Below are 27,308 nucleotides of genomic sequence, written 5' to 3' on the forward strand. Positions count from 1 at the left end.
CTACATCTTACAATAGACTTCAAAGAGGGAGGCAGCTGCGTGCATCCGGTAGAAAATAGAGAAGGGCATAGCCAGGTTGACCACAATGATCCAGGGCTCAAAGCCAAAGACAATTTCCTCCAGCCCATTGTCATACTCGGGGCGACAGCCAAAGGCGGGCGGTATCCAAAGCTACGAGAAAAGAGAAGACCCGGGGTCAAGGTGGGTGGTGTCCAGGCCCCCGGAGGCCCCCTCAGCTCCGGGCCCCACACGCACAGACCTGACTCCAGCAGCCTGGGCCACATCGGCCACAGCGATGCTCTTCTCTAGCAGATCCGCCACCTGCCAGGAGGCTCCTCCGCCCCCCACTCCCAGTCCTGGCAGTCAGCACCCAGGGAGCCCTTTCTGACCCCATCTGATTCCCTCCATCCCTCCCGGACTCAGTTTCTGCCGTCTAAGATAGGGATGCTCACGCCTCTCTAAGAGTGCCTACAGGAGAATGGAGTTTGCAAAACTTAGAGCAATAACCCGTGGGTTTTGAGGCTCATGGAACCTCTATGCTGTCCCCACCAACTCCTCGGTCTCTGCCCTGGCTTCTGTCCCCTCTGCCACCCCGGAAGCTGCCGGGTCTCCCCTGCTGGGCCCCTTCATGCCTCTGTTGCTCGCTCTAATCCACGCTGTGACAGGCAGCCTCTGGCGTGACCCCAGTGGTCCCCAGCTGGACTGCCCTCACACAGTCCCCACCTGGAGTGCCAGCTGAACATACTGAACCTAACAGCAAAGCGGGACACAGGTCATAGGAAGCCACTTCCAGATGAGGTTACCGAAGGATCTGCCAGCCATCTGACCCTGGTGTCCAAGGCTGAGCTGCCCGATGGAAAGGCCACATGGCAAGGAGAGGAGGGAAGGCTCAGGCCAGCGGCCAGCAGGACCCTTGGGCCCTCAGTCCAACACCCACAAGGAGCTGGATCCTGCCAGCAGCCACGCGAGTGAGTTTGGAATCAGATCTCCAAAGTAAAACTGTGGCAAGTGTGCAGCCCCGGACCACAGCGTGTAACCCGGCAACCACCCTAAGCTGGTGCTCAGCCAGACTGACTTGGATTCACCACCCACAGAGGCTTGAAATGGTATGTTTGTGGCTTTATGTTGCTAACTTTAGGGGTCACTTCTTACACAGCACTAGATGACCGATACACATGGTCAAGGTTCACCTCTCCATGCAGACCTGCCCCTCCTGTAGACCCCTACCCTGCTCCCTCCCCTGGCTCCCCCACTTTTGCTCAGACTCTTAATGTTGGCAGATCCCAGGCTCACTCTGGGGTCCCCTGGCTTCTCTCTACACATAACCCCTGAGCTCTTACCCAGGCCCTGGCTGTACGCAGCAGCTACAGGGCCCTGTCTTCCAGCTAAACGTCCACCTTGGCCACTCTCGAGAACCATAGGTTCATATTCCTCTCAAGGTGCTTGGTGTCTGAAGCACAGGTCAGACTCAACCATACATCCTTATTTCCCAAGTTCTCAGCGCCATCTTCCTCTCAGGCGCCCTGTCAAGACCGCGAGTATCATCTGTATTCTCCCTCGGACTCCAGCCCACCAGCGAGTCCTGACTCGGCACCTGCCACGCACTAGCCTCAGTTCGCCACGTCCCTCCACCTCCTTCTGCCCAGGCCTCTGCAGTAAATCCTACCTGCCCCTCCCGCTCAGACTCTCCTCCCTGAAGGCCACACTGTACTCGGCTGCCAGGCTCATTCTGGTGGAAGTTAGATCATATCCTTCCCCAATTAGAACTCAGAGTGTTCCCAAAATATTTCAGATAAAACCCACCTCCTACCTAAGGGGATCCCCCCACCCAACCCACTTCTAGAACTAGCTCTGACTGCGTAAGAACTCCGACTGAAATACTTGAAATCTGTACTTCACAAGCCTGCTGGAATTACTTTCTTTCTTCCTTTCTTCCTCTCCTCTCTCTTGCTGTCTCTTTCCCTGTCGGTTCTGGGCACACATAAACACATAAGGTACTGAATAAATACGTATGACAGGCGAGAAGAGGGCCTTCCTGGAGGTGCCTGTGGTCAGCTGCCATCCCAGCGAAGCCAAGGCCAGGTGATTCAAAGCACGAGTCTGATGTCCTTAGGAGACCCGTGGCCATCCTGTCATGGGTCCCTCCTGATTTTGTATTCTCAGAGTAACATCAAAGTGGCACCTCCAGCCAGACACGGTGGCGCACACCTATCATCCCAGGACTTGGGAGGCTGGGACAGGAGAATCACAGGTTTGGGAACTGCTTCAGCAAGGCAGCAAAGCCCTCAGCAAACTAGGGAGACCCTGTTTCAAAACAAAAAATAAAATAAAATAGGAATGGCGCTGTAACTTGGAGATAGAATGGCCCTGCCTTCAATCCTCAGTAACACACACAATCTCTCTCTCTCTCTCTCTCTCTCTCTCTCTCTCTCTCTCTCTCTCACACACACACACACACACACACACACACACACACACACACACACACACACACAGAGTGGTGTTCCCAGCATGCACCAACTGAAATTAAGGGAGGCATCTCAAAAGCCCCTGAGCCAATGGGGAGACATGGGGATCCTTGATTTGGAGGCTGGCGGTGCAGCTGACTTCTTCCAGGTGAGGGATAGGGACCTGAGATGAGACATCCTGGCAGAGGTGGGTGCAGTGCCAGGGCTGTGTCCCCCCTTCCCACCAAGCCCCACTGCCCCCCTCTCTGCACCTCTAGAAACCCCCCAGGGCACACAAAGCTTTCTGCTGTCTTTTCTCTCCAGCCTGCGCCCACCCTGGGTGAAGCCCTCAGCCCCATCCTTCCCCACCCAGACTGCATGGGGTCACTGCAAAACACAGCCCCAGAGGGCCCTGAGCACCAAGGCCAGCTCCAAGCCAGGGCAAGGAGAGCCTGCTCAGGCTGCACCCCCTCCTCCCGGCTTTTCAATACTGGGGATGGAACCCAGAGGCATTCTACCTCTGAGCTACACCCCCAGCCCTATTTATTATTATTATTATTACTATTTATTTTGACACCAGGCCTCACTGAGTTGCAAAGGGTCTCACTAAGTAGCTGAGGCTGTCCGCGAACCGCGATCCTCCGGTCTCAGCCTCTGGGATGCGGGGATTATAAGCGTGCGCCACCATGCCCAACTGGACGCTCCCTTCAATTCCCCGCTCTGCTGCTCTGCTGAATGTGGACGCAGTGCGCGCTACCCCCAGACAAGCCCCGGCTGGGTTTGCCTCCACACCTTCGCACCGCCAGTGCCTTCCGCCCAGGTGCTGTCCCTGTCTTGATTACCTGGTGAACTCCTCGCCATTCCTTGAGGCTGAGGCGACCAACCGTGGGTGAGTAACTACCCCTTCTTCTCCCTGACCGCAGAGGCCGGACACCAAGCTCTCTGAGCTCCTGCCGCCCTGGCAGCGAGCAGCGGTGGCCCTGGGAGAGACACTGCCAGACGCCAGGCCCAACCCTCTTCTTCCTGTCTTGAACCCAGATGCGATGCCTGGCTCAGCAGCAAAATTAACTCTGCCCGATCCTTACTGGCATGGCTTCAGCTGCCAGGCCAAACCCAAGCAGCCAGCCCCGGGGACTCTTGTCAGATCATTCTACATCCCGAAGACTGAAGTGTCTACTGGTGAAGCCTGTTATTTGCAGCCAGAGCAGCCCTGGCTGACACTGGACACTGGAGCCCCTCCCTGATCCGCCCAGGCCCACCACACTCCACACAGCCAGACCCGGCTTCTCATGCAGCCTACGCATCTGATATTTTTTCCTGTCTCCCTCCCACTAAGCTGTGACCTTTGCAAGGACAGAGACGAGGCCTTCTCACCTGGCCTCCTGAGTGCCCCTCCCCAACCCTGGCCCCCGGCAGGCCCTGTAGACTAGAGGTCGACTTATGGTCTTATATGTGTATCTAGCACAAGCTATCTCTGAGCCCGATTCCAAAAAGGTGGTGGGAAATAAATTAATGGAGTAAAAAAAAAAATTTGGGAGACTGAGACAGGAGGACAGCCTCAGCTACTTAGTGAGGCCCTTTGCAATGCAGTGAGACCCTGTTTCAAATAAAGAATAAAAAATAGGGCTGGGAGCCGGGCGTGGTGGCGCACGCCTGTAATCCCAGTATTCAGGAGGCTGAAACCGGAGGATGGGGGTTCACAGACACCCTCAGCTACTTAGTGAGGCCCTCTGCGACTCAGTGAGACCCGGTTTCAAACTAAAGAATAAAAAATAGGGCAGGGGTTGTATGCCCCTGGGTTCCATCCCCAGACCCCCAAAAAAAAAAAAAAAAAATATATATATATATATATATATATATATATATAAAGCGCTGGGGATGGAGCTTGGAAGTAAAATGCCCCTGGATTCCATCCCCAGCACCACTTAAATAAAATAAAATAAAATAAAATAAAAACACAAACAGTGGGGTGTTACCGAAATGTTGCAGAGGAACAGGAAGACGGCGATGTTACGCAGCAAGCCTCTCTTGGCGGGGCCCTTCAGGGCTGAGCTCGGGGCCGCTGTCCAGCCCCGGTCCTCTTCCTCTTTGCTAGCGCCCGGGTGTGGACACAGCTGCCCATTAGCCGCGGGCCGCAGGTCCCCAGCGGGGCCGGCCACGTCCCCGGCCACCCCTCCGCTCCCGAGGCCGCCCTGGAGGACGGCGACCACCCGCAGCGTCTGCACGTCGGCGCAGCGCCCCTCGGGCTCCCGGTGGACCGACTCGACGATGAAGAGGTTCTGAACGTACTTCTCCAGGATCACCAGGACGGAGTAGGGCAGGTTGAACCAGGTGTACCGGGGGCGCGCCTCGGCGCAGAGGATGGCCAAGATGGAGCCCCAGGAGATGAGCCAGGAGCCCGAGGCCGTGCCCACCAGCAGGTCCGCGTCCAGCTTGCGCGCGGGGTTCTTGGACTCGTCCAGCGACTTCTCGTCCATCCTGTAAATCCGGAGGCCCAGCAGGCCGGCGGCCCCCATGAGCAGCAGCAGCCCGGTGGCATACAGGTAGAACATGGTGAGCGCGGACTCGCTCTGGGTCTTGGAGCGCCCGATGTGGATGAGGTAGACGGCCACCACCCCGATGGTGGCGGCCAGCACCGCCAGGCCCAGCCCCGAGCCCGCCAGCACCCTGTCCAGCTCCAACTGGACCTTGGGGCGCCGCGGGCTGTCCACCTGGCGCCCGATGTTCTTCCACAGCACGTAGAGCATGGTAGAGGCCAGGATCTGGTATTCGATGTTGAAGGGGTACAGGTAGTAGATCACCTGGGAGACGGCGGCGCACAGGGTGGGCGGCGTGCAGTTACAGGGCGGCGTGTGGTCGTCCAGCGCTAGGGTGACAGGCGACAGAGGAGGGCCATCAGCGGGGGAAGTCACGCAGGGGCCCCGCGAGCTCTGCCCACCGGAGTGAGAGCTGATTTGTCATCATGTTTAACACCATGGTGTTAGCCGGGCGTGATGGCGCACGCTTGTCATCCCAGCATTTGGGAGGCAGAGACAGGAGGATCGCAGTTGGAGGACAGCCTCAGCTACCTCTTGAGGCCCTTTGCAACTCAGTGAGACCCTGTTTGAAAATAAAGAATAAAAAATAGGGCTGGGGGTGTAACTCGGAGGTCGAGTGCCCCTGGGTTCCACCCCCACTACTACTACTACTACTACTACTAATAATAATAATAATAATAATAATAATAATGCCATGGTGTTGTTTGTGTTTTAGTACCACTGGGGATTGAACCCAGAGGCTGCTACCTCCAATCTATACCCCAACCCTACTTTATTTTTTATTTTGAGATGGGATCTCACTAACTTTCTGAGGGCCTCACTAAGTTGCTGAGGCTTGGCCTCACACCTGAGATCCTCCTGTCTCCGCCTCCCAAATACTGCCTGGGAATACAGGTGTGTGCCACCATGCCAGGTGTCGCTTTTAGTGTGGGGTTTGGGTTTGGCTTGTTGCTGTTGTTGCTTGTTTATTTTGCAGTACTGAGGACAGGGCCCGGGGATGCTCTAAGACTGAGCTACAGACCCAGCCCTTTTAATATTCCTATTTTGAGATGGGGTCTCACTGAGTCGGTAAGGCTGGCGTCCTTTGGGTCCTCCTGCCTCTGGCTCAAAAGTCTCAGGAATTCCAGGCAGGCACCATCGCATCTGGCTAACGTTTAGTGCCAGGGCTAGAATGAGAGCCAGGAATACTCCCCAAGAATTGCAATTATATAACTCCTGTTTTATCCACACATTGAAATATTGTATAGCGATTATAAATGGCACTGCAGCTGGACAAGGTAGGCTCACATGCCTGTAGTCCCAGTACTTGGTAGGCTGAGACGCGAGGATCGCAGGCTGGAAACCAACCTTAGCGATTCACTGATGCTTTGTTTGAAAATAAGAATAGGGATGTAGTTTGGAATGCCCTTGTGTTTAATTCCCAGTACCAAAATCAATAAAAAGAAAAATAAATGTCATTAGAGAAGTTTACTTATTACCATATAAAGATGTTCACAAGGTACTGTTGAACATCAGGTGACCTAAGAGGATAAAGCATATCACTCTTCTTGCAGAACAGAAACCCATGGGTGATAGGTAAAGATAGCAAAAAAAAAAAAAAAAAAAAAAAAGTCTGGAAGGACTCCCAGCAAGGAGGGAAAATTCCAGAAGCAAATAAAGAACGGTGTGACTAAGGCCTTATGGGTGAGACCTACGCAGACTCTGCCCATGACTCCACTCTGTTCTGGGGGAAACGTAAAATATATACCCAGAACATCAGAAAGGGCGGGGTGGTGGTACTGCTAAGTGGTCAGTGCAAAGCCCCAGGCGCCATGCCCAGCACTGAAAAAAGAAAAAGCAAAGAAAAACAGATAAAATTAGACATATGTGTGTGCAAGAGAGATTGATTAATGTCCAAGAATTTAGAGATTATTAAGTGACTTTTGCCACAGCCACTCAATGGAATAGATAGCAGGCAGCCGCTAAAAATCATAATGAAGATGTATTTTACTGATTAAGATGTGTAGCGATGCGCCTGCTAACGGGCTTGAGTTATCATTCCACCGCGCATCCCTGTTTCTAAAGGGCATGTCGTGGATGACAAGTGTACCCAGATTTTTGTCAATTTAAAAGTCAACAAAATAAAGCAAATAGAAGTGATATGGGAAAATAATCATCTAAAAACGACAGTGAAGGAAGCCAAGACATAGCGGGGCATGGCGCCGCGTTCCTGGAGCTCAGTCCTGGGGAACTGAGACAGGAGGGTCGCGGCTCGGTGGCCGGCCGCAGCAGCACCTTAGCGAGACCGTTTCAAAATACAAAAATAGCTAGCTCAGGAATGAGATTCCCTGGGCTTAACCCCCAGCGCAAGAGGGAGGGAGGGAGGGAGGGAGGGAGGGAGGGAGGGAGGGAGGGAGGAAGGAATTGTATGTCCAGTAGATTCTAAATGCTGGTAAATACATACTGGGTTGTGAAATCAATTTAGAGGAGCTACCAATATTTGTCTTAACAGAATGGAATCGTGATGGGATAGAAGAGAGCAGGGTTGAATGGAGTCAAATACCACAGAAATATCAGAATGTTTCTGGTGGAGTAAGATGAGGCATCCTTTACCTGAGATTAAGCCTGGCGTATACAGCCGGGCGCGGTGGGCACGCTTGTCATCCCCGCGCTCGGGAGGCCGAGACAGGAGGATCGCGCAGGTTCGAAGCCAGCCTCAGCTTCTTAGTGAAGCTCTCAGCGACTCAGTGAGACCCTGTTTCTAAATAAAGTATAAAATAGGTCTGGGAGTGTAGCCTGGAGGTAGAAAGCCCCTGGGTTCCATTCCTGGTAACACACACACACACAAGAATGGCGTATACCTATGCACACAAATATGTGTGTTTGGGTAAATTTATCCCTTCCTGTGGGTTGCAGTGAAAACAGGCTCAGCCGGGCGTGGTGGCGCACGCTTGTCATCCCCGCGCTTGGGAGGCAAAGACAGGAGGATCCGCAGGCTTGAAGCCAGAGGCTTAAGAGACCCTGTTTCCAAAATTAAAAAAGTATAAAATAGGTCTGGGAGTGTAGCCCGGAGGTAGAAGGGCTTCCAGGAACCCCAGTACCACCAAAAATAAAAATAAAAAGATAAAATAACTGTAACTCACTATGACAGATAATTATATCAATAAAAATAAATAAAAAAGAATAAAAATCACCCCATAATTCTCTTAGACGTAATCGTTGTGGTTTGATGTACACCCTTGCATATAATTTGTTTTTCAAATAGATTATATGTATGCTCACTTACCTGAACCCACTCTTCACTCAATACATTTCCAAGACTTTTTCCCTAGTAGCCCATGGGGCTATTCTCTATTCTTTTAGTCAATTGCATGGGAATCCAATTTATTAATAAAATACTATTTTGGTATTTTTTTGAAAATCAACTAGAAGCCAGGTGCAGGGGTGCACACCTTGCGATCTCGGCTACTCAGGATGCTGAGGCAGGAGAATCTCAAGATCAAGACCAACCTGAGCAATTTACCAGATCCTGTCTCAACAAAAAGAAAAATCAAAATAAAAAGGGCCGGACGTAAGTCAGTGGTAGAGCGCCTCTGGGTTCCATCCTCAGTACCACACACACACACACACACACACACACACACACACACACACACACACAGCGGCAACTACATTTTTTTTTTTTTTGGTGGTACTGGGGTTCCTGGAAACCCTTCTACCTCCAGGCTACACTCCCAGACCTATTTTATATTTTTTATTTGGAAACAGGGTCTCTTAAGCCAGCGCAGCTGGCTTCAAACCTGCGCGATCCTCCTGTTTCTGCCTCCCAAGCGCGGGGATTACAAGCGTGCGCCACCACACCTGGCTCAACTACAATTTTTTTGTTTTTGTGTTTTGATTTTTTTTTTCTGCCCCTAAGCTACACTCCAGCCCTTTATTTTATTCTTGATTTTGAAACAGGGTCTCAGGAATTTCAAAGGGCCTCCCTAAGTAGCAGCTGAGGCTGTCCCTGAACCGCGATCCTCCTGTCTGGGCCTCCTGAATGCTGGGATTACAAGTGGGCCAACACGCCTGGCTTACACTTTTTTTAAAGGCATACCCAAAAAATTAACCAAATGTGAACTGCATCCAGCTGCATTTCTGGGTGGGCATCACCGTGGATTTTTTGTTGTTGTTTACACTTCGCCGCTGTTTTAATTTATAACACACGTGCGTACTTTCACAATCCGACGCAAGTGCTGTGTGTGGCGCTCGCGCCCCCAGGCCCTTCCCGAGCACCACGCAGCTCCCCATGAGGAGCTCCCCAGCTGTGCCTGGATGCAGGGTGTGTGGGGGAGGGCGAGAGGCCGGAGGAAGGGCCCAGCGCCACCGAGCCAGACCCCGGGAGCCCTTATTGTAAATTAATCTAACCCATTTTTCCATGAGGCCTCGGAGCCAGACGGCCAGGATTTGCATCCTGACTGGATCATATTTGCTGTGCAGTCTCGGGCTCGTTACTTAGCTTCTCTGAGACCTAACGGCTTCATCCATATGACCTGCGGAGGCCTGGGGCAGGAGTTCTGTGAGCACCGGGGCCAGGTACCCGGTGAGCGCTTAGAAGTTTGCTTTCATTGTCGTTACTGCTACCAAGGTCCAGGATGGACGGAGCCGCAGGACCTCCCCCAGGTGGGCTGCTAGCCATCACTCTAGCCTGCGCCCCCGATGGAGAAATAGGTTCAGAGTTGCTCTTGGGATGGGGCTGGGGGCGCAGAGCCAGATGTGTTGCGGAGCATGAGAGAGGAAGGGGTCTCTGCAAGTCCATGCACGCTCAGGGCCTCTCATGTTACAAAGGCAGGCTCAGAGAGGGCGGAGGACTTCCAAAGGCCACACAGCCAGCTTGGGATGAAACATTCCTGACTCCCTGAATTTCTGTCTCTGTCCCTCCCAGCCCGCTCGCCCCCGCCCAGGTGTTCCCAGACTGATGCGAGAGACCACAAATCCTCGAGAATTCTGGAAGGGAATTTAAAGATTACACTACAGGCTCCCAAATAAGGACAAGGGAGAATAAAGGCGGGCAGACACCAGACAGACTAAGCCAGCTCAGCACAGCTTAGCATCAGAAACCCCTCAAAGGCGTTTCTAAAGCCCGGCTTCCCATTGACAGACCTGACCATAGAAGCGTCATTAAAAACAGAAAAAAAAAAACGCCCATCTTGCAAGGTCGAAAACAAAGGACATTTATTTCTCCAGCGGGCTGGACCATGGGAACGGCCATCCAAATGACACCCTGGGGTCCTCCGGGCCCTGAGTCACGGGGGAACCTTCAATTAAGCTCTGCACACCCTACTTAGGGAGGCGGTGAGCGCCCGGGAGCCGGGAGGCTTTCAACACAGGGGCTGTCTGCCGAGGCGAGCCGGGGCACCCCAGCGCACCTCCCAGCACTCTGGTCTGGGCGGTTTCCAGAACCTTCCAACATGGCGGTGGGCCGGCTCCTGCCACTCACCTGCGGTTATGTTCCCGAAGCCCAGGGTGGCCAGGCGCTCCTTGTGCTCATTCAGCTGGTGCTTGGACTCGTTCAGGATGCTGTTGGTCCACAGGAGCAGGTTGGTGAGGACCGAGTGGATCACCCCAAACCTGCAAAGCACAGGACTTGGCTCTGGAGGGCCCTGGGCAGACAGACAGACAGACAGACAGACAGGCGCGACACCTCCCCTCGGCCCCCACGCTGGCAGCCCCTGGCAGTCCCCCAGCCTCCAGGTGGGTCTGGCTGACAGGAGGATCTTCCCAAACCACAGAGCTTTGGCGTTCCGCCTTAATCCCAAACTTGCCAGGACTCGGCACATTGTCTTCGGTACATCAAAGGACCAAGGTCATGGGGAAAGATATTTAATATAAGATGGCAGCCAATCCCAGAGCCCAGACCTTTTTCCCAGAAAGAAAAAGAAGAGAACGGAGAGGAGATAAAAGGGCTCTCTTGGAAACCTCTTAATGTTGACAAATCACCCCAAATCATCAGCCACCCCCATACCTTCCTGCCTACCTTGAAAGACGCCAAAGCAAGCCAGGCCTTGCGGTCTGGACTCCTTTGCAACTAGGCTTGGCCGTTCTGGCCAGCTGAACGTCAGGTGCAGTCTATAGGACGTTGCTAAAATAGCTTTTGCTTTTCGATGAAAGAGATTAAGAAAAGATGAGAAAAGCCTGCTTATGGTCTTTTTCTCCTTTTAGGACAGTCTTAAGTGTGTGAAGGCTGGAGTTGTGGCAACCATCTTGGGACCATGAGGCAAGAAGAACAAGACAAAGCAGCGACCCCCCACCCAAGAATGGCAGAGCACAGAGCTAGACAAAGCCTGCTCAGTCAGGACAGTGCCTGGCTTCTAGAGTCCCAGACAGGTCCCGGAGTTGGCCTCTGGGCACGCGTAGAGAAGGTGGCACACTGGGGTTTGAAGAGTCACGGGCAGCATTGCTGCTCTGGTCTCAGTCCAGAGTCCTGCCCCGACCCTGGGATACTCCACTTCCTAAGAAGGTAGAAACGGGGGTGAAGAGGAAGGCAGACACGAGTCAGAGGGCCCGTGTGGTTGTCTTGCAGTCCCCGCCCGTCTCAAAGTCCCTGTGGTCTCCGAGCATGCAAGCTCCCACCGGGGCCTTAGCAGAGGCCCCTTGGCGCCTACTCCCTTCCCCACCCACCAGCCCAGGACCAGCCTGCGGGGGAAAATGGCTGCAGCTGCATCCCGCGCCCTGACCCCGCCTCTGCTTGGAGTTCTAACCCCGCTGACCCCTCTGGGCTCCCACAACAGCAGGCCAAGCCTTTGCTCCCCTCCCCGACCCCTGGCTGCCTTTAGCAGCGGAGCCACGTGCAGGCTGAGGGGGATGAGCGGCCGGGCGGCGGGCCAGCGTCTGCCCGTCCTCGGTTGGTCGGTCGCCTTGTGCTTGTGCAGCTGCCGCGGCTCCGGCCGGCGGCTGGGAGGTGTCTACAGCGCCTTTCACAAGCGGGACAAAGCTGTTTGCCTACGCCTGGGGCTTTCTCTGCTCATAAAGCCCACGCCTTCCCTTTCTTCTCTCCTTTCTCTGATCCAGATGGCAACGCCCAATCCCAGGCCCACTAGGTCTAGGAGGTGGCGCCAGTGCCACCTACAGCTGCCCGGTCATGAAAGCTCCCGCGAGCTGGCAGCTGCCCACAAGCTGAGCCAGAATGGTCCCACTGAGGGAGGGGGTCCTTCCCCAGGCCTGGCAGCTTTCCTTACGCTTGGAGCCTAGTATCCCAGACCACAAGGAAGGGCAGGCAGCCCGAGCCATTTCTTGGTGGTACTGGGGTTCCTGGAAGCCCTTCTACCTCCGGGCTGCACTCCCAGACCTATCTTTACATTTTTATTTGGAAACAGGGTCTCTTAAGCCAGCGCGGCTGGCTTCGAACCTGCGCGATCCTCCTGTCTCCGCCTCCCAAGCGCGGGGATCACAAGCGTGCGCCACCACGCCCGCTCGACCGGAGCCATTTCTGATCACAATCTGTGTTCCCAGCTCTGTTCTCAGAATTGCTTTTCCCTCATAGATCCACCATATGATCCAGCTCTACCACTCCTGGGTATCTTTCCAAAGGGGTTGAATTCAGAGAACTACAGCAACATATGCATACCTATGTTCATAGCAGCACAATTTGTAATAGCCAAAATATGGAACCAACCCAGATCACCATCAACAGATGAATGGATAACAAAACTGTGGGAAATACACACAATGGAATTCTATTCAGCCATAAAGAAGAACAAAATTATATCATTTGCAAGAAGATGGAAAGCCCTGGAGAACATTATGTTAAGTGAGATCAGCCAAGCACAGAAGAAGAAGATACATATGTTTCCTCTAATATGCCCAAACTAGGAAACACAGAGGATACCAGTGGGACTCCAGATAATGGAGGGGAAATACCAGCAAAGTTTGAATGGAAAGATAGGAGAGGAGGAAGGCTGATCTTGATCAATGAGGGTCTACACCTGAACATGTGTAAAATTATGAATAAGACATGGTTAACCTGGACAACCATTGGTGGGAGGGGGGAAGGGAAAACGGGGGCGGGGGGAAGAGGGCACCAAATATAGTTTAAATGTATACTATTTATGTTCAATAAAAAATTGTTAAAAAAAAAAAAAAAAGAATTGCTTTTCCCTCTAAACTGCACCTTGGGTAAGGAAAGGCGTTCACACCAGCAGAGGAACCTCTGCTCAGCAGGAAGCTTCCTGTATAGCCTCGAAGTGCAGGGTGGTGAGATATGGTCTCCAGAAACCAGAGGCAAATAGTAAGTGCAGGGTTGGGGTGGGGGGACGAGCTCAGCGGTGCTTTAGGAAGTGCGGGGACTGGAGCAACAGGGGAGTGGCAGCCCATCTGCAGGAGCAGCCCGAACTCAGATCTGGCCCCTTGCGGTCATGAGCGCCTGGGATGGCCACATCCTTCGCTTTCTCTGAAGAAATAGAAACCTAAATCTAAAATCTAAAGCTGGTGCCCGGGGTGATGGCGCATGCTTGTAATCCCAGCATTTGGGTGGCTGAGATGGGGAGGATCGTGGTTCAAGGACAGCCTCAGCTACTACTTTGTGAGGCCCTTTGCAACCCAGTGAGACCCGGTTTCAAAATAAAAATATAAAAATAGGGTCGGGGGTGTAGCTCAGAGGTAGAATGCCCCTGGGTTCCACCCCCAGTACGGAAAAAAAAAAAAAAAATCTAGAGGTGCTAAGTAATTTAAAAATGTGTAACAGCTTTGCCCTGTAAACAAAACAGATTAAATGAAGCTAAGTCCATATCCAACTCAAACTAACCTTGCTCCAGTTTAGGAAAGAGGACCCAGGGAAGGAAGAGACTGGGCTCTGACCAGCAAGCCCCAGGCAGAGCAAGGACCCTGCCCCTTCTGGAGGCAGATCCTGGCGAGAAAGGCCTGGGTACACGGCCCAGAACAACGCTCTCCAGAGGGAGGCAATGCAGGGCCCAGCTGGAACCACGTGACTAACTTTAAATTGCCTAGGAGATTAAATTGAGCGTGGTGGAGCAGGCTTGTAATACCCGCGCTTGGGAGGCAGAGACAGGAGGATCGCGCAGGTTCAAAGCCAGCTGCGCGTGCTGGCTTAGGAGACCCTGTTTCCAAATTTTAAAAAATGTAAAAATTGGTCTGGGAGTGTAGCCCGGAGGTAGATGGGCTTCCAGGAACCCCAGTACCACCAAAAAAAAAAAAAAAAATTGCCTAGGGGCCACATTCAGAAAAGAGTTAAAAGTGAAAAGACTTGTAATAACATTTTGCTAAACCCAGTCAGGATCTGATGTAGCATCGTGGCGACACCAGTATCAAAACTCTGCTGAAGGTGTGGTACGCTCTGTCTCTCAGAATTCTGGTCTCTGGAATTCAGAACGGATCTTACTCTTAGAGCACACGGCAGTGGGGACCGGCCCCAGGTGGCTGGCGGCTGCTGCAGTGAACACCGCAGACCTGGGAGGCAGAGACAGGGACTCGGCCTGGAGGCTCTGCATGTCCTCAGGCTGGGACTGAACAGGCAGCTGCAGCAAAGAAAAACATGGTGCCCAGCGCACCCAGCGGCCAGCCTCATCACCACGCCATCGGGGAAGCAGCAGCCAGTTCAGGTTAATACCTGGGTCCTACACAGCTCTGCACTCACACACGGCCCACCCTCGGGCATCTGCGCCAGCGCTCTGAGCCTGTTTCCTCATCTGCTAAATGCGATCACAACCTTGTCTATAATCCACATGAACAGGGGCATCGTGGGAGAGAGGCTCAGAGGTAGCAGACGCAACAGAAAGTGCTTTTCCTACGAGAGTGGATGTGATTAGCTGGGATCGCGGGCTGTTGGCCACCTGCTAAGCGCACGCTGTTGAAATATTTCAGCCTTTCTCCCAACAGCTTCGTCTCTAGGAATTTAAGTCGAGAAAATACTTCGAGGTGTCTAAAAGCATTTTTGAAAGCCTGCGTGGTGGCGCACATGGGTAATTCCATTACTTGGGAGGCTGAGACAGGAAGATCCCGGGTCCGTGGCCACCTCTGCAACTTAGTGACACTCTGCTTTCAAAGATAAGTAAGGCTAGGGCTACATCTCAGAGGCACAACACCCCTGGATTCAGTCCTCAGCATCCAGGGGCATTCTATCTCCAAGCTATACCCCCAGCTAGCCTTTTTTTTTTTTTTTTTTTTACAGTACTGAGGATGAAACCAGGAGCATTTTACCTCCAAGCTACACCCTCCAGCCCTATTTTTTATTCTTTCTTTTGAAACAGGATCTTACTGAGTTGCAAAGGGCTTCACTACATAGCTGAGGCTGTCCGAGAACTGCGATCCTCCCGCCTCAGCCTCCCGAATCTTGGGATTACAAGCATGTGGCACCACACCTGGCTCTAAACTACCCATTTTTATCTTTCATTTTGAAACAAGGTCTCGCTAGGTTGTTTAAGGTCCTGCTAAGTCGCTGAGGCTGGCCTCAAACCAGCAATGCGGAGCCTCCTGTCTCCGTCTCCCAAGGACAGAGATCACAAGTGTGTGCCACTGCAGCAGGCTACAAAGTACAAGTTTTGAAGAATAATTTTGTAGAGTAGAAGAAGGGAAAGCTGTCACCTCACAGGGTGGCAAGGGGCTTTCTCTTTGCTCGTGCAGAGTTCATATGATGTGGGATCTTTCCGTAAAGCCAGCGCTAGACCCTTGATTCATCTGTCTGAGTGCATATGGCTGTACTTCAGCTAATTCCCCCCATTATCCCGCAGATGTTCACAACTGCCTGAGAGAGCCGGGAATGGGGCAGCAACCGGACCAGCACTGACTGGCCACGTGTGTTCCAGGACAAGGGGCCTGCTGCGTGGGACTCCCTCCTTTGGTGCTCAGACTTAGGTAGCCGATTGTCCCCATTTCACAGGAGAGGAAACAGAGGACCAGGAAAGGAATCGGCTGAGATGCAAAGTAGGAATGTACTCCCCACTCCACCCTACTCCCAGGGGTGACCCAGGAAGAGGCTGAAGACTTCTCTCCTCTCCGGCCATGAGGACTCTGCTCTCCAGGACTGAGTGGAGAGCTCGTCTCAGTGTTTAGAACCCAAGCAAGACTCATGAGTTTTGTTTGTTCTAAATGAAGGCCAAATTCAAGGCAACTGCCTACAATGTTTTACCTTTCCAGTGTTTTGAAAGACTGGATAACATCCTTCGCATGTCCCCAAAGAAAATATACCTATATGGAAAGAAAAGAAGAAAATATTACATCCATGGGGTGACGGTCCTTGTATTTGCACATGTGCAAAGCTATAAAACCAGGTAAAGGAAAAGGCTGGGATCTGAGGGACCTCCCACCAACACAGGCCAGTGGCCGTCCCCACCCAGGCACAGTGCCTTTCCCCAGCGGGGACAGCAGGCTGTGAGCTGGAAGAGTGAGCTCTCCCAGCCCTGGAGGGAGTAGAGCTGCGATCAGCTCAAGATGTCTGCTTCTGATGGAGTGCGGCAATCGATTGAGGATGTCTGCCATGGAATGGGGTCTGGAGATGGCAGCCTGCCTGTCAGAAAAGGCTGTAACTTATTTATATCAGATTTTATCATAGAAATATCCATTGAACGGTTACTCTGTGCCAGTACCCAGAAACCAAATGTTGAGAGCTGTAAATGAGGAATGGGATTGATCAACTAGTGAAGGGTATGCTGCCGGTACAGGTGGGGCTCTCTTACCTGATTGCTTAGGGCCAGAAGTGTTTTGGATTCTAGATTTTGGAAGATTTTCATATTCATAATGAGAAATCTTGAAGATGGAACCCAAGTCTAAGCACAAAATTTATTTATTTATTTGTTTGTTTGTTTTGCAGGTGTGGGGATGGGACCCAAGGGCTACACCCTCCGCTCTATTTATTATTCTTTATTTTGAAACAAGGTCTCACTAGTTGCAGAGGGTCTCACTAAGTAGCTGAGGCTGGCAGCGAACCGCGATCCTCCAGTCTCAGCCTCCCAATTGCTGGAATTTCAAGTGTGAGCCACCACGCCCGGCTTATATTTTTCTTTTCTATGCACATTACATACATAGCCTGAAGATAACTCTAGATGATATTTCTAATTCTGTTGTGTAGGAAACAAAGCTTCCTGGTGTGAATTATCCACTGTGGCACCGTGCCAGGGTTCAGAAAGTTTCAGACTTGGGATCACTTTTGATTGTGGAATTTCAGGGTGTCCAGCCTGCATCAGACCTGTAAGCAGATCCTGAGCCCTGCCTGGCCCCGGACAAGGCACTGGGCAAGACTAGAAATCCTCTGCTTTCGTCTTTGTAAAATGGGATGCTCACAGCGGGTACCCCCAAGGGCATCGCGAGAGATTAGATGAGGTCATTCTCAGTCACTTGACGGCGCCTGGAGTGGACACGTTTGGTGGGGCACCTCCTATGGACCAGGCATCATTTGAGCTTCCAAAACACTTGGGGCCTCAGTTTAGTGTGTGTGTGTGTGTGTGTGTGTGTGTGTGTGTGTGTGGTACTGGGGGTGGAACCCAGGGGCTTTCTACCTCTGGGCTACACTCTCAGACCTATTTTTATATTTTATTAGAAACAGGTCTCACTAAATTTCTGAGAGCCTCACTAAATAGCTGAGGCTGGCTTCGAACCTGCACGATCCTCCTGTCTCGGCCTCCCAAGTACTGGGATTACAAGCGTGAGCTACCACACCCGGCTACTTTTTTTAAATTTTGAAACAGAGTGTCACTGAGTTGCAAAGGGCCTCACTAAGCAGCTGAGGCTGGCTGCAAACCACAATCCTCCTGTCTCAGCCTCCTGAATGTTGGGATTACAAGTGTGTGCCCGGCCCTTTTTAATTTTGAAAATCACTAAATCTCACTAAGTTGCTGAAGGTTTTGCTAAGTTGTTGAGACTGGCCTTCAACCTGCAGTCCTCCTGTTTCAACTTCCCAAGTACCGGGATTACAGGAATGCGCCCCTACACCTGGGTAGTTTATACTTTTTTAAGTGAAAAACATGGAATAAAAAATTCTGCCCCCCTATGTAAAACTCTGGCGAGACTGTTCACAAGCACAAGGGATGGAGAAGCTACATTAAAAAACAACAGCAAATGCTGGTCTCGGCTAGTGGGCTTACAGATTCATTTCTATTATTTTTCTAATTTCTTTGGTAGTGTTACATCACACTTTAAAAACAAATTGGGGGGCACTGAGGATAAAACACAGGGACGCCCTACCTCTGAGCTACACTCCCAACCCTATTTTAATTTTTTAATTTTCAAACAGGGTCTCACTCGGTTGATGAGATTCTCACTACTTGCTAGGCTGTCCTCAAACCTGCAATCCTCTTGTCTCAGCCTCCCAAGAACTGGGATTAGAGGCTACACAAATGAAAAAAAAAAAAAACAAAAAACACCCAGCCACTGAAGGAGTGTTCCCTGGTGGCATATGCTTGTAATCCCAGCATTCGAGAGGCTGAGACAGAAGGATCATGGTCATGGACAGCCTCAGCTACTACTCAGTAGGGTCCTTTGCAAGTCAGTGAGACCCTGTTTCTAAATAAAGAATAAAAATATAGGGCTGGGGGTGTCTCTCGGAGGTAGAATGCCCTAGGTTCCGTTCCCAGTACCAAAAAAATAAAATAAAATAAAATAAAATAAGAAATAGTGAAAAACTCACCAACTTAGCAAGCCCCTATTTCAAAATAAAAAATAACAAAATTAAAAGCTGGAGGTGTAGAATGCCTCTGAGTTCAACCCCAGTACCCAAAAACAAAACAAAACAAAACAGCCCAGGAGTCTAAATGTTTCCCTCTGTAACAACGTGGATGAACCTGATGGGCATTCCACCGCTATACAATTTACTTATATATGGAACCCCAGAAGCCAAACATTGAATACACAGAAACAGAAGGCACCTGTGCTGAAGAAAGGAAACGCGATGCGGTCAAAGCTGCAAAGCTGCACGTGTGTAGTATTCGTACGCCTAGAGATGTAAGGTACACCATGCGGGCCTGCTTAATAATATTGCACCGTGTACTGGAACTTTGCTAAGAGGCTAGATGCCAGGTGCTCTTGCCAACGGCCTCGCTAAGTAGCTGAGGCTGTAGGTGAACCGCTACCCTTGGTCTCTGCCTCCCCAGTGCTGGGATTACAGGTGCCACCCCCAGCCTTCTTTTTATATTTTGAAACAGGGTCTCACTAAGTTGCAGAGAGCCTTATGAAGTTGCTGAGGCTGGCTGTGAATCTGCCATCCTCCCGTCTCAGCCTCTCAAGCACTGGGATTGCAGGTGTGCACCACCATACCCAGCCTCCTCTTTTTCTGAGCCTGGGTCCCCTCTGTCCACGGCCCGGGACCCGCGGGGCAAGTCCTCAGCGCATGCGCGTCCGCGCGAGACAACTTGGGGCTCCAGACGCGCACGCGCCCTGGGACACTTGGCAGGGACGCGGAGGCAGGGGCAGGGGTCCGCGGTACCTGCAGCAGAGTGTGCACTGCGTGCGCGACGGGGAACACTCCTTCAGTCGCTGATAAGCATGCCGAAAAGCCAATGAAGTAGCCGACTTTGAAGCAGTTCAGGACGATGGTGATGGTTGCGAACAGGGTGATGCTACCTAAAGGGGGAGGGAGACACCCACGCCGATGGGTTGACGCATGCTGACGTCATCTCTCAATAGAGCAGGCCCCACAGAGCTAGGTATGGCGGCGGGCGCCCGCAATCTCAGCGCTTGGGAGGCTGAGACAAGAGGATCGCAGGTTCAGAGCCAGCCTCAGCAACTTAGTGAAGTTCTTAGAAACTTAGCGAGACCCTGTTTCCAAATTTAAAAAATTAAAATAGGTCTAGGGGCATTGCCTAGAGGCAGAAGGACCCTGGGTTCCATCTCCAGTACCAAAAAAAAAAAAATTTAATTAAAATGTTAAATAATTGGACTGGAGGTGTAGCTCAGAGGTAGAATGCCCCCAGGTCCAATCCCCAGTAAACACACACACACACACACACACACACACACACACACACACACAGACTGCTGTTAGTTCTTCTAGAAGAAATCAGTCCTTTTACTTAGCAAACAGAGGGGATGAATTAACCCATCGTTGCCATGACATTTTTTTAAGTAGGTCAATACTTCTTATTCCAAAGAAATTCTTCACTTTCTCACAACACAATTCTTCCTGCTCAAAGAGATGCCTCCCAGCCCATCCCAAGATCCAAAACTTCCTAGAAAACCTCAGCGCCAGTTGGGGGGGGGGGGCGGCACAAGAGGCAGCTGGGATTCTTCTCTTACTCAAGAGGACACTGGGCTGGAGCGGTGAGAGGGACAGAGAGGAGACCTCCGGGGCAGAGAGTTTACCTTGCCGGGCCAACATCGTTTCCACGGTGCCCGTGAACAGTTGTCATTTGTGGGGAGACCTACTGAGTGTCCAAACAGCTATCGCGTCCTGAGCACCTACTGTGTGCTCTCTCCATATAGCCCTTTTTATCCCATCTCTACGTGATGTCTAGATGTGGAATAGCGCTCGCTCGTCCAGTAGGGAGACCTTGGCTCTGTGTTCTCGCCCCTTCTCCCTGGGCTGCCAAGTTTAGGAAAAGCATGACCACCCACCACGGGCTCAGCCCAGGAGAGGGAGAGGGAGGGAGCGAGGAGAAGGGGGAGGGAGAGGGAGAGTGGAGGAGATCTCGGGGAGGCAGGTAGAGGCAGGAGGTGGAAAGGAGAGAGGAAGGAAAGGGGAGGAGGGAGAGAGAGAGGAGGGAAGAGGAGAGCAGGGGGCCGAGGGGTGGCTGAGGAGGCCGGAGGAAGGGTAGGAGAGCTGGATCAGAAGAGATGGAAGCTAGAGGAGAAATGGAGTTTGGGACAAAGGGCGGGTGCATCCACTGCAGGCAGGAGTGGGCAAAAGTCTGTGGGCTTCATTTTTAGGCTGTGGAAGTCAATATTCTAAAATGACATTCCAGCCGGGCGTGGTGGCGCACACTTGTAATCCCAGCATTTGGGAGGCTGAGACAAGAGGATTGCGATTCGAGGACAGCCTCGGCTACTAGTTAATGAGGCCCTTTGCAACTCAGTGAGAACCTGTTTCAAAATAAAGAATAAAAAATAGGGCTCGGGGTGCAGCTTGGAGGTAGAATGCCCCTGGGTTCCATTCCCAGTACCACAAAAAAAAAAAAAATTTAAAAAAAGATAGGGCTGGAGGTGTAGCTCGGAGGTAGAATGCCCCTGGGTTCCATCCCCAGTAACACTAAATAAATAAGTAAATAAGTAAATAAATAAATGACATTCCATGCCGTGGTGTTTTGTTTGCTTTGGCAATGCGTATACTGTCAGTCATAGACACTCCTATGACCACGAACCTCCATCCCTAAAACAACCATTTTCAGAACAAGACTCGGGGCCACCTAGAGCCGGGGCCAGCTTTCCCATAGACAGCCTGGACCTGCTCCCGACAGTCACAGTCCAAGGCAGAAACCCAGGAGGACAGAAGCTGCGCAGAGAGCCGCGGGAGCCTGGGAGCGGGAGCGACTCCTGCCAGGCCCGTGGGGGTGGCCCGGGGTCAGCCCTTTGCAGCGCGCGGGAAGGAGAGCTAATTGTGCTGGCCCCCCACTCTGCCGGCGGCCTCGGGATCCAGGGAGCGATCCTCAGAGTCCAAAACCCCCAAACCCGGGCTCACCCAAGTCAGGCATCTAAGGAAAACGAGGTCGCCCTCTAACGGAGATCCGAATTCCTGCGGAGGGCGAGAATCCGGGTGGAGACTGAAGACAGTGGAAAGGGTGGGGCGCCACACGCCTCACGCTTGCTGTGAACGCCCCGCCTCCCAGCACCCCTGAGGCTGCGGCTTCTCCCCGAGCTGCCCCCAGCCGCTCCCACCTGCAGGGCCCCTGCCTTCCTGACCTGAGACCCATCTGCCCCCTTCCAGGGCGTCCCACCCTGGCCATTTCAGCGCGTGTTGCCAGTGGGGAACAAACGCTCAGGCCTCGTCCCCGGCTCGCTAGGCCAGCCCGGCCTCTCCACGCACCCCTCCCTCAGCGCCGGCTCTGCCCAGGCTCTGAGGGGACGGTGCTTCTGGGACAGCAGCGCCCACCCAAGAGCAGTCAGAAATGGAGGAGCTGTCAGGTCCACAAAGGGGTCAGAGATGGGGAGGCCTGAGCCCCTTTCAGAAGGGCGGAGAGCGCAGGGTAGGTGATGGGCCTTCCAGACAGAGGGAAAGGCAGACGCACAGAGGCACGAAACACCATAACGGGAGCTGAGACTCTGAGAATTCCTGGAGCGCAGGATGCAGGATACAAGCTGGAAAGGAAGGGGACCGCCCAAGCCAGGTCTCAGAAGCCCTGAGCGCAGCAGAGGTGGTGACCTCCACAGTGGGTCAGGAGCCTCGCTGCCTGCTGGGAAAACTGTGGGGAGGCATGGGAACCTTGGGCAGGCTCAAAGAGCTTGTGGGCAGAGGGGACCCAGGCTCAGAAAAAGAGGGGGCTGGGTATGGTGGTGCACGCCTGCAATCCCAGTGCTTGAGAAGCTGAGGAAGGAGGATCACGGGTTTGAGGCCAGCCTCAGTAACTTAGCAAGGCCTTGGTTTCAAAATAAGAAAATAAAAAGGGCTGGGGTGAGCCGGGCATGATGGCACACACTTGCAATCCCAGTACTTGAGAGTCTGAGACAGGAGGATCGCAGATTCACAGCAAGCCTCAGCAACTTAATAAGGCCCTCTGCAACTTAGTGAGACCCTGTTTCAAAATACAAAAAGAAGGCCCCTGTAATCCCAGCACTGGGGAGGCAGAGACCAAGGGTAGCAGCTCACCTACAGCCTCAGCTACTTAGCGAGGCCCTTGGCAACTCAGTGAGACCCTGTTTCAAAAATAAAGACTTTTAAAATAGGACTGGGGCCGGGCGTGGTGGCGCACGCTTGTAATCCCAGCATTCGGGAGGCTGAGACTGGAGGATCATGGTTCGCGGACAGCCTCAGCTACTTAGTGAGGCCTCTGCAACTCAGTGAGACCCGGTTTCAAAATAAAGAATAAAAAATAGGGCAGGGGGTGTAGCTCAGAGGTAAAGTGCCCCTGGGTTCCATTCCCAGTACTGCAAAAAGAAAGAAAGAAAGAAAGAAAGAAAGAAAGAAAGAAAGAAAGAAAGGAAGAAAGGAAGGAAGAATCCAGGTGTGGTCGTGCACGCTTGTAATCCCAGCATTCAGGAGTGTGAGACAGGAGGGTCGTGGTTTGTGGTTTGCCGACAGCCTCAGCTACTTAGTGAGGCCCTTTGCAACTCAATGGACCCTGTTTCAAAATAAAGACTAAAAAATAGGGCTGGGAGTATAGCTCGGAGGTTGAATACCCCTGGGTTCCATTCCCAATAGCACAAATAATAATGAAGAAGAAGAAGAAGAAGAAGAAGAAGAAGAAGAAGAAGAAGAAGAAGAAGAAGAAGAAGAAGAAGAAGAAGAAGAAGAAGAAGAAAAGTAGTGTTAGGGGTGTAGCTCAGAGGTAGAATGCCTCTGGGTTCCATCCCCAGTACTGAAAAAGAAAGGAAGGAAGGAAGAAGAAAGAAAGAAAAGAAGGAAGGAAGAGGGGTGTAGCTTGGAGGTAGAATGGAAAGAAAGAAGAAAGAAAGAAAGATGGGGTGGGGGAGAAGGGAAAAAGAGAGGAGAGAAGGAAAGGAAAGAAAAGAAAGAAAAAGGACAAAGGAGAAGGCGGCGGCGGACTCACCGCGGAGCCAGCGCGCGCCGGCGTGCGCGTCCTTGGGCCTGATGAGCCTGCGCTGCGCGGAGCTGCGGCCCACGTACCAGAGCATCCAGAGCACCTGCAGCAGCATGAGCGCCGTGAGGAAGGCCAGCAGGTGCCGCTTGCCCACGCCCGCGGCGTGCACGGCCCAGGCCAGCAGGAGCAGCAGCCCCGCCACGAACGCGTTCAGCCCGTACTGGCTGCTCAGCGCCTCGGCCAGCTTCTGCGGCACGCTGGCGCGCCCGGCGCCGCGCCGAGGGGCCGGGGGCTCGGGGGACCCCCGGGACGCGCCGCGCGAGGCGCCGGCCGGAGCTCGGGGCGCGGCGGCCGCCCCGGGGCCCTCGGGCATCTTGGACGGACGGCAGCGGGTCTGGTCGCGCCCGGAGGTGGCTGCGGACGTCCCCGCCTGTTGCTCTTGGCTGCGGTCCGTGCCCGACGCCCTCTCCCAATCAGTCCCTCGCCCGCTCCCCCTCCGATCGCTCCGATCCCGCCCTCCGCCGAGGTGCAGCCGGTCCGCTCCCGACGCCACTGCCCGACCCCTGAGTCCAGCCGGGCTCCTGGCCCCGGCAGGACGCCGCCCCCAGCCTCCCCCACCCCGCGCCCGGGAAACGCTGGGCGGAGGAGGCGGCGCCCGCGGCCCCCAGGGGGGTGCGGGGACCCGGGGGGCCTGCTGCTCCAGCTGCCCCGGGACCTCAGGGGTCTACAGGAGCCTACAGGTGTCCCTGCGTCCGTCTGTCTGTCTCGCCTCCTCCCCGCGTTTTTCTGCGTTTCTTGTCCGGTGCCTCTGTGTGGGTATCCAGCTTCTGTCTTCCAGTGGGGCTGCCTAGGCGTGGGGGTAGCTAGCGCGCGGTCCCTAGAATGGGGCGGGGGGGGGGCTCTTTTTATGAGTTTCTTCGTTTGGCTGCAAGGGTCGAGATGCCCAGACCCGGATTAAGACTTGAGCCTCTTCCCACTGGTAGAGACCAAGCCTCACAGTCCCCAGGGGGATGGGGACTGCCTCCCTTGGGGATGGAGCAGAGCTAGGGGTTGGGGGCGTCTGCGGAGACCCTTCCCAGAATCGGACTGTGTCTCCACGGCGATCCACTCTGGGCCACTTAGAGAAGATCCCGGCAGGTTTCTTTTAAAAGAGAGTTCTAAGGTCCGAGGTGACCAGGAGATGGAGACAGGCCCTTGGAGCAGGTGGCAGAAGAGAGCTGGGAGCCAGCCTGGGGGATCCGAGCCCCAGAAAAGTCATGGCAGGCCTCTGAGCCAAGCCTGCTACAGTACACAGGAGGGGCACCCAAAGACACCCTCTCCACGGAGGTTTAAGGCTGTCAGATTGCGTCTTGAAAGTCTTAAATTTGTAACCAGGGGGCCTCCGGGTTCGTTTTGCACCGGGCCCAGCAAATTGCAATACCAGATCTTGACCTACAGAGGATGCACCGGAAGCCCCCGCGACCCCAGCCTTCCTGCCCTCATTCCTTCATTTGATTCTTGCACATTTACCTCATTTCTCCCCAATACAAAAGGAGGGGAGAAGGGAGGAGGAAAAGGATGTAGCTCAGAGGTAGAATGCCCCTGGGTTCCTCAATCCCTGACACCAAAAAAAATTAGGGCGATAGTCTTGAATGACCAAGGATGGTCGGCCAGTGTCACTATGCAGGTCTTCACAAGTAGAAAGGGAAGCGGACCTCAGGCAAGCTGATCCAGAGCACGAGAGGGATGGGAACAGCTGCCGCTGGCCTTGACAATGGAGGACGCATGGGACCATGGGACCAGGAATCAGGTGACCTCCAGGTACTGAGAACAGCCCTCGGCCCACCGCCCGCTAGGAAATGGCCACTTCAGCCCTAAGGCTGCAAGGGGGCTAAATCTTGCCAACCCGAAGACAAGGAGATGGCTCTGTCCTTGAGCCCCCAGGAAGGACCGCAGCCTGCCGACATCTTGAGTTTAGCCCAGTGAGACCCACACCAGACTTCTGACCTACGGCACTGCAAGAAAAGCATTGCTGTGCTCTTAAAGCTGTTGTTTGTGGAGTGTGTTAAACAGCAAAGACTCATATGAATCTTCACTCCTGGATCCCCGCTCCTCTGCACGTGGAAACCCAAGCTGCTCTGCGCAGAGGGAGGCCCGCGTGGAGAGACACCCACAGCGCAAGCCAACACCCGCCCGCACCCTCCTCAGGACGATCCGCGAGGGGGCCGCCAGCCCCAGCTGAGTCGCACCCCTGCAGGCCGGGTACAAGCTGTTCCCATCAACCCCGACCCCGATGGCAGATTCCCAAGCAGAAGAAACGGTGGCTGATGTTTTAAATCACGTAAGTTTGGGGTGGTTTGTCACGTGGCAAGTGGGAATGAGGGAGAGAGGGGGCCTGGAGCTTCCCGTGGGGGCCACCATTGACAGGGGTAGAAGGCTAGAGGGGGACCTCCATGGGCCCTAGAAGGCTATCGGGGACCAGGCTGTGTGTAAGCAGCGTGCGTGCATGGGGCTCACATCCTGGACTCTGGGATCCATTCTTTACTCCATAGCGTGCAAGCTGGGTGGGGCCAAGCTCCCCAGACCCCTTGTGACTCCTCCTTACCATGGGCACGATGGGACACCATGCACAATCCTTGCACACATGCATCATAATGCTTCTGGGTTTTTTTGTTTTTGCGGTACTGGGGACGGAACCCAGGGCCATTCTACCTCCAAGCCATACCCTCAGCCCTATTTTTTATTCTTAAATTTGAAACAGCGTCTCACTAAATTGCAGAGGGCCTCACTAAGTAGCTGAGGCTGTCCGCGAACCACGATCCCCCTGCCTCAGCCTCCCAAGTGCTGGGATTAAAGCCTGCGCCACCACGCCCGGCTTTTTTTTTTTTTTTTCCCAATGAGAAGAGCCCAAGTATAATAGTGAGCCCAGAGGACTCTTGGGTAGAGTTTTGTCATAAAGGGAGGGGACCCAAGAAGTGACAGCTGGAGAAGCAGGAGGGATCCTGGTGTTTCATTTGTTTGTTTGCTTGGAGATGGGAAGTCTTCGTGTATTTTTATGCCGATAGAATGATCCGTGTCAAGTGTAATGAGTCCGCTCAGAGTAAGGGAGGAAAAGGCTTGAAGCCCTCATGGCTTTAGAAATGATTGTCGGCCATAACCACGCAGGGACAGGCATCTCCCAACTTCAGAACCAGGAGCCCTGGAGGCCCTTTCAGGACAGCTCGCTCTGCCCTGCAGCTCCTCCCTTCAGCTCCGGATCTCTCTTGACCAAGAACCGTAATTCTGCTTCTGTAAAATTAGTCCTTAGTGTATACAAAACATTCTGGATTGCTATTTTGGTTTCTTTTCGTTTTTCAAATTCTGGTGGGAACTGGGAGCAGTACCAGAGACCTGGAACACCAATAGTTGGGAGGCTGAGATGGGAGGATCACCGGTTCAAGGCCAGCCTCAGCAATTTAGCGAGACTGTTTCAAAATTTAAAAAAGGATTAAAAAGGGCTGGTGATGTAGCTCAGAGGTAGAATACTGCCTGGGCTCAATCCCCAATACCAAAAATAAAATAAAATTCTGGCGGGATCGTTACTAGAATTTCGCACCTCAAGGTGTACTTGGCCAAGTCAAAGTCCTTAGGAGATTTATTTTTAGAAATAAAGAAGCGGGGCGTGGTGGGCACGCTTGTCATCCCAGCACTCGGGAGGCTGAGACAGGAGGATCGTGGTTTTCAGACAGCCTCAGCTACTTAGTGAGGCC

General features: G+C 53.1%; 1 protein-coding gene across 1 annotated transcript; it reads right to left on the reverse strand.

Annotated features, from left to right (window-relative positions):
- Positions 1 to 26,109, reverse strand: OTOP1 (otopetrin 1; the record flags this gene model as incomplete). The annotated part of the gene is made up of 8 exons (XM_080697277.1): positions 1 to 171; positions 4,424 to 5,313; positions 10,446 to 10,576; positions 16,089 to 16,147; positions 19,377 to 19,513; positions 23,590 to 24,283; positions 25,759 to 25,810; positions 26,105 to 26,109. 8 exons carry the CDS (start codon positions 26,107 to 26,109, stop codon positions 1 to 3), a joined length of 2,139 nt encoding a protein of 712 aa, XP_080553403.1.
- Between the last annotated feature and the right edge of the window lie 1,199 nt (positions 26,110 to 27,308).

The sequence above is a fragment of the Muscardinus avellanarius genome, assembly GCF_963383645.1.
Source record: "Muscardinus avellanarius genome assembly, chromosome: 6".
NCBI classification, from domain to species: Eukaryota; Metazoa; Chordata; class Mammalia; order Rodentia; family Gliridae; genus Muscardinus; species Muscardinus avellanarius.